This window comes from Pygoscelis adeliae, unplaced genomic scaffold (genome assembly GCF_000699105.1).
Source record: "Pygoscelis adeliae isolate BGI_AS28 unplaced genomic scaffold, ASM69910v1 Scaffold72, whole genome shotgun sequence".
In the NCBI taxonomy this organism is placed as follows: domain Eukaryota; kingdom Metazoa; phylum Chordata; class Aves; order Sphenisciformes; family Spheniscidae; genus Pygoscelis; species Pygoscelis adeliae.
The window spans coordinates 3101249-3107211 of NW_008824286.1; the positions used below are offsets into that span (position 1 = coordinate 3101249).

The following is a 5963-nucleotide window of genomic DNA, read 5'->3' on the forward strand; positions in this document are numbered from 1 at the left end:
CCGCTCCCGCCCGGCTTCCCGGGATCCACCTCGTCCTTCCCCCCTTCGCTTACTTTTAAATAAACTCCCCATTTTACTCACTATGCCATTTTGTTATTGCTTTATTTTTTTTCACCATCTTTTGTATTTATTTTTTTTAATAGGTTCATTATTCGCAAGCTTTTTTCCCCCCTATCGATGAAAACCGAGTCCGTGCTATCCGGGCCTCGCTAAGCTCGCTCAGGGAGTTGGCACCTGTGAGCGATACGTCCCAAACGTGCCCGTTCCCAGCTCTTTTAAGTAGTCGTTGCTTCCACATCGTATGGCGGATAGACAGCAAACCTCGGGGCTCAGGCCGTGGGAGAGATCTGCGAGGGCAGGAGCTGGCTCTCGGGGGAGGTTTTACTCAAGGAGCCTGGGCGAATCATCAGATCTTGGCTTGAAATACCATGAGAATCTGAATAATAAGTTGAAGACAAACCTCATTTTTATCTTAAATAGAGAGGTGAGACGTAAAGAGCAGTCGGACACCGGTGAATTTTTTTTTTTGCTGTTTCTTTTCATGTTTGAAAAGTTTGAAAGACTCTGGAAAACTTAGGTTTTGGAAATAAGCTCACCTTTTTCTTCAGGCAGTGCTTTTGAGGCAAAGACATCTGTTCTCAGGAAAAAAAACCTCTTGCCTAGGAATCCGAGACCAAATTTGTCTAACACAGAACTCGACCCCTGATTTTGCCGTATCTCAGGGTGAGGAAGAAACCTGAAGCATTACATTTATTTTGCCACAGTTCTGGTTCTTCCGAGGTATTCTCAGCACCCCCAAACATCTCCACGATCAACTCTGTGATCCTGTTACACCAGAAGTTACTGATGTAGCTGAAGAAGGCTGACAGCAAAATGTCTTTCTTTTCCTCATGCAAAATACTTTTCTTATCAGCTCGCTTAGGTTTTTGGAGAGGTGTCAAGTCTCCCTCTGCCTTTGTTGTTCTTGGCACTGCTCTAGAGGTGGGGGGAAAGGAGAAAATGCTCAGATTTCTGCAATTTTTTCTTGAAGGTGAAGTTATGTAGTAAAAAAGGGAAGGGTTTAGTACAACCTTAATTAAAAACCATGAGCAACATGCTACTGAACAGATGCAGGAGCTACCATTGCTGCTCATTAGTGATGACCTCTGATTTTTAAGTAGAGAAAAGGTGTCCTTCCACAACAGGCTTTCAGGCTAGATTGCTCGTACCTAATGAACCAGAAAAGATACAGATCCCGGCAAAAGAAGCTTCAATGTCTGCTGCTGAAATTATAGTAAAAACCAAAATTCTGCAATGCGATAATAAAAACCTTAAATGATGTTATCTGCTATAAGTCGGTCAAGCGTCAACAAGATTGGGGCAAATAATCTTTAACAACAATTTCTGTTCATAAATTCAGGGTTTTTTTTTCTATTTAACTGTACAGGGGCATGAATAAGTGATCACAGTGAAGGGGCGATGTATATTTTGTCTCCTGTACCTCAGCGTACTGCACTCGGTAATCACCGTTACCAAAATACCATTCTCTCCACAGAACTTTATTCTAATCAGTTATTTTTTCCTTTCTTTTCTCTTTCTTATATGTCTGTTAAATGTTTCAGCAGTCCTGTGAACAACAGAAGAATATACCATATCACAGAAGACTGTACCATGGTCCATAACCACCAGGAAAGAAAAAGGGGGGGGGGGAATATTTAATTTGAAAGTCAAATTCCTCATGTGCCATCTCCCTTGGGATGCTGTGGAAACAGCCTAATGATTTCTTCTGAAACTTGTTGCAGATGGTTGCCCTGGTTATGGATTCCTTCACAGATACTGATATCTTCAAAGACCTCTTGGAAGCTTGTAGCCAGCGGCAAGTTAAAGTGTATATCCTTCTAGATCAGTCTTCATTTTCCCATTTTCTGAAAATGTGCAAGGATCTGGGAGTTGACCTGGAACAGGAAAAGGTGAGCCTTGTCATATTTATAGGGATAGAGAGTTGATCCTCTTATGACTCTAATCTTTGAGCGATCAAAAGAAGAAACTATTTTGCCTGCTGTCACAACTTAAAGTGGGTTTCATGTAGCTCTAGCGCTTTCTTGGAAGATTTAACCAGTCTTGCATAAGAAGGCAATTAACAGAAAAACTGAAATCTTTGTAAGTGGCTGTTACAGTTGCTTTCTGAGCACAAATACAAATCGAATATTCAAGGAAATGCAGGAGGAATGTCCAGTTCCTGAAGGATGGCTGGAGTTGCTCGCCGACACTTTGAAGGCTGATGTAGAAGCAGGTTCTCAGGAGTCTGTGGAGTTTGGGTCCCTCCGAGGTTTGGCGACAGGAGTTTTTACAATCACATTCTGCACAGTCAGTTTATGGGTCTGCCCCTTAATGCCGCCTCTTTGCCTACTAAAACAAGACAAAATTATCATTTGGTTCCTAGAGGGTAAATCTTGTGCCACTGCGCAGCAACCTTTGCTAGTTCATCAGTGATAATTATCGTTGTCTGTTACTCCTTTAAATACAATTGTTTAACTTTGAAATCCGCATGATGCTCATCGTATCTTTAACAGTTGATGAGAATTCGAAATATCACTGGGAACACATACTACACGAGGTCGGGCGCCAAAATTGTTGGAAAAGTCCGTGAAAAGTTCATGTTAATTGATGGCATTAGAGTGACAACGGGCTCCTACAGGCAAGTGCCAATTTCTCTCTGTTGCTTTACGTGGTTTCTTTACATGGAAAGGAAAAACAGCCACGTTGCAAAACTGCTTTCCTTGTCACAGTTTATTTGTAACGTTTATTTGTAACATTTGTCCTAAAAAGAGCACGCTGCTCATCATTTGGATTATAAGAACAATCTGACTAAATGTGATGAAAGAGGATTTTCAGTTAATACTTTGTTTACGATTTATTTTCAATTAACTCATTCAATTTTCTCATCCTTCCTTTGCTAGTTTTACGTGGACAGATGGGAAGCTGAACAGCAGCAACATTTTGGTCCTGTCAGGCCCCGCAGTTGCACACTTTGACCTGGAATTTCGCATTCTTTATGCACGGTCAAAGCCTATCAACCTCAAAGAGTTATCCAGCTGCCGGAAGAATAAGGTGTTGGACCAGCTGGTCAGGATAACAGTGGCTTCCAGAGACTTGACCAGGGAAAACTTCCTGAGAATGGAGTTTCTGTATCTTAGAGCATTTGCAGGAAATCTAAAAAGGAAGCGAAGCTGGCTGCATGCCTCAAGGGAGGCAGTCTACATGTCGAATAATGCAATGCATGCCTCTCCTCCACTGACTAAGAGGAATGGCTCTCTAGTTACGAGGCCACGCTGGATCATAGAGAGATGAATTGCACGTTCACTCCGAGCGAGAAGCAGAACCTCAGGGACCACGTCCAGCCGTCCATGTCCAGTACTGTCTTACAGTATGTCTGTGAGAGCAGCGGGGAAACAAACCTCGAACTGCCAGAAAGTGATACCGGAATTGTGGTTTCGTTTGAAGACCACCATAACGCAGATCAACTGATACAATTATGGTACTGTCTGAGGCTCAGATGTGTTCTTAAAAAAAACTTGTAACACCTGGAAAGCCATTATTGACTTCTAGTATTCTGTCAGATTTTCATTTTTCCACCTATTCTTACATGTTTTAAGCTGATGGGTTAGCAGTGTCTTAGCTCAGTAGCTCAAACTTTTTTTAAGGGATCTAGATATAGAAAATAATATTGCTTAAAGGTCTTCCAAAGATGAACAGCAGGACTGCTGTACGGCTCTGAAATCAGTCTAAGCTTAGTCTTGTGTTGCACGAGCTCTCCACGAACTGTTTCATGACACAGAACTGAAGTGGAATAACCATAATCTAGAAACTAGCAGATCAGTACCGTGCTAGTAGTCCTCAAATGTCACATTTTCTTTACATGAAGCTGTGCTGCTAGGCAGAACGAGCTAACGTGTCAGGCAAACACGGCTTTTGCAATGACTGAATTTCAAATGACCTTTTTCTTTGTAAGAATACTTGGATTGTTGGACATCATGCAATAAATGTGTGCAAGGGATAGTATTCCTGAGAACCTGCTATGTTTGTAGTAGAGCCAAATGAGACCGTTTTCTTGGCATTACTATCTATACGTTTTGGTTTCTCTATGGTTGCTACTGCTGTCTGATCTTACGGGAAAAGTCGAGTAGATCTGAAATCCGTGAAGCTGCTGCTGCTTCTCAAAAGCCTTACTTCCACCAGACATGCAATAACGTGAAAGTCAGAAATAGAACCATTTATTTTTAAGGTTTCATGCAAGCTCGATTTATTTTAATTTTTTAAAAAATCCATCCATTTCTGGAGAAAACCAAAAAAACCCAAATGAATAAACTATCTTCCCAAACAGTCGTACGTTGAGGCACCGAAGTTCCAGCAGCCTGCCAGTGCAGAAACTCGTTAGTCCAACCATGGCAGCTGTGGGAAAAGCAAAGGTACACCTACATTTCTCAAGTTGTTCTCGAGGCTCTTGCTACTGCAAAACACTCGGGTATATGCTTGCGGAAGTGTCTTGTGGGTTCTGGGCTTCAAAGGGGAAGGTTAAAACTTAGCTGGGGAATTTCATATGGGTGTCTGCTCAACATCAGCAGGGTAACATTAAATTGGACGTGTGGAGCTTACAAATGTGGTCTTCGTGGACAATGCAGTAACGTACTGATTAGGATACAACTAATCTGTGCCCTTTTTCTTCTGCGCTTGCGATCATGGAAATGTAATAGTTCTGACTCGCCTAATCTGTAAATGTTCAATAGTTTATAGTTTAATAGTCTTCACTTTCATCCAGATGTAAAGAAGTTTGAAATACGTATTTTTATTCTTAACTATATTTTCCATAAACACAAAAACCATACAATGTTGTACTCTATGCAAAATATCGTTTGTGCAATCTTATTTTCACAATAATTATCTGTATATGTTTTCTCAAATGTAAGTTTTCAACATTGTTATTCACCTCATTACTTTTAACAGGCAACTCTTTCCATGCGCTGTTAGTAGGACGTTTTCTCAGCAGTTGCTAATATATTGATACAAAATACTGCGATGAGTTGTGTTTATTTTTGATAGAGTGGACTTAATCTGAAAAGTACATTGAAATAAATAGCTAGAATTGTGAGTGTCTTGAATGATAACTGAATAACCTCTTTCTGAAGTGGTTACCTAGAGCCTTAGCGTAACAAGTGACCGTGGAGGTACAGCGTTGTGAAGTGCAGTCTGTGTTCATCACCACAGCCACACTGTTAGCGTGTCAAGTTATTAGGGAGGAACGAGAATGATTAATAAGAATATAAAATTATTAGATGTTTTTTCCATAAGCATGAATTTTTGACAGCATTAATAAACTTATTAGAAGCTGGTTTTTGGCGTTTTTTTAATCCAGCCTATACTTAATTAACTCCAAAGTCTACATTAAATTTGATTCAGTAATAAGTTCCGTGGGCTGCAGCGAGGCTGTGGTAGGGCACCGCTGGACCTGTGGCCCATTACTGTAGTTGTTTTCTTTCCAGTCCGCCAGCTGTCTGGTGTGAAGTGCAAGAGCTGTGGCGCACATGGCGCGGAGGCGTCCTTCGTGGGAGAAGGGAAGCCATTAGCTTTACTTCATTAACAAGACAAGGACTTTTTGGAGGCGATCTTTCAGTCCCGCTAAATCCTAGGTTCTCCCCCAGGTTCTACTCTTCATTTTAGTAAGAGGAGCAGGATCTGGAGGGCTGCGTGAGACGCCTTTCACCCGTTTTCTTTCGGCTTGGAGGTGAAGGGCAGGTTTCAGTCGCACTTAGAGGCTGTTCCGTCAGCTGGGCCTCCTCAGCAGCGTCGCCTCCCCGTGTCCGGCGCTCGGCGTTAGGAACCGGGAGCCGCCCAGCGCTGCAGCAGTTCGTGCTTTGCTCCAAGAGCAAAGCGGTGTCGGTAACGGACGGGGCCTTTTGCCTGCCTTCGGAGAAGCGGAGGCAGCG

The 5963-nt window shown here is 42.2% G+C and overlaps 2 protein-coding genes across 2 annotated transcripts in view; both read left to right on the forward strand.

The window, feature by feature from the left end:
• The first annotated feature begins 1859 nt into the window (after window positions 1-1859).
• Window positions 1860-3633, forward strand: LOC103912407 (protein FAM83D-like). The gene is made up of 3 exons (XM_009318664.1): window positions 1860-1949; window positions 2553-2677; window positions 2940-3633. The coding sequence occupies exons 1-3, from the start codon at window positions 1911-1913 to the stop codon at window positions 3328-3330; spliced, it is 555 nt and encodes a 184-aa protein (XP_009316939.1). The 5' UTR covers window positions 1860-1910; the 3' UTR covers window positions 3331-3633.
• DHX35 (DEAH (Asp-Glu-Ala-His) box polypeptide 35) overlaps window positions 3387-5963 on the forward strand; it is a 35456-nt gene continuing 32879 nt past the window's right edge. Inside the window, exons 1-2 of the mRNA XM_009318698.1 lie at window positions 3387-3517; window positions 5819-5916. Of these exons, the coding sequence (XP_009316973.1) occupies window positions 3387-3517; window positions 5819-5916 (229 nt within the window). The remainder of the gene's footprint in view (window positions 3518-5818; window positions 5917-5963) is intronic.

Excerpts from the sequence above, each read along its gene's own strand:
- LOC103912407 (XM_009318664.1), top strand. The coding sequence starts at position 1,911 with ATGTGCAAGGATCTGGGAGTTGACCTGGAACAGGAAAAG. Across the intron at positions 1,950-2,552 it reads TTGACCTGGAACAGGAAAAG|TTGATGAGAATTCGAAATAT; the intron begins GTGAGCCTTGTC and ends TATCTTTAACAG. Across the intron at positions 2,678-2,939 it reads GTGACAACGGGCTCCTACAG|TTTTACGTGGACAGATGGGA; the intron begins GCAAGTGCCAAT and ends TTCCTTTGCTAG.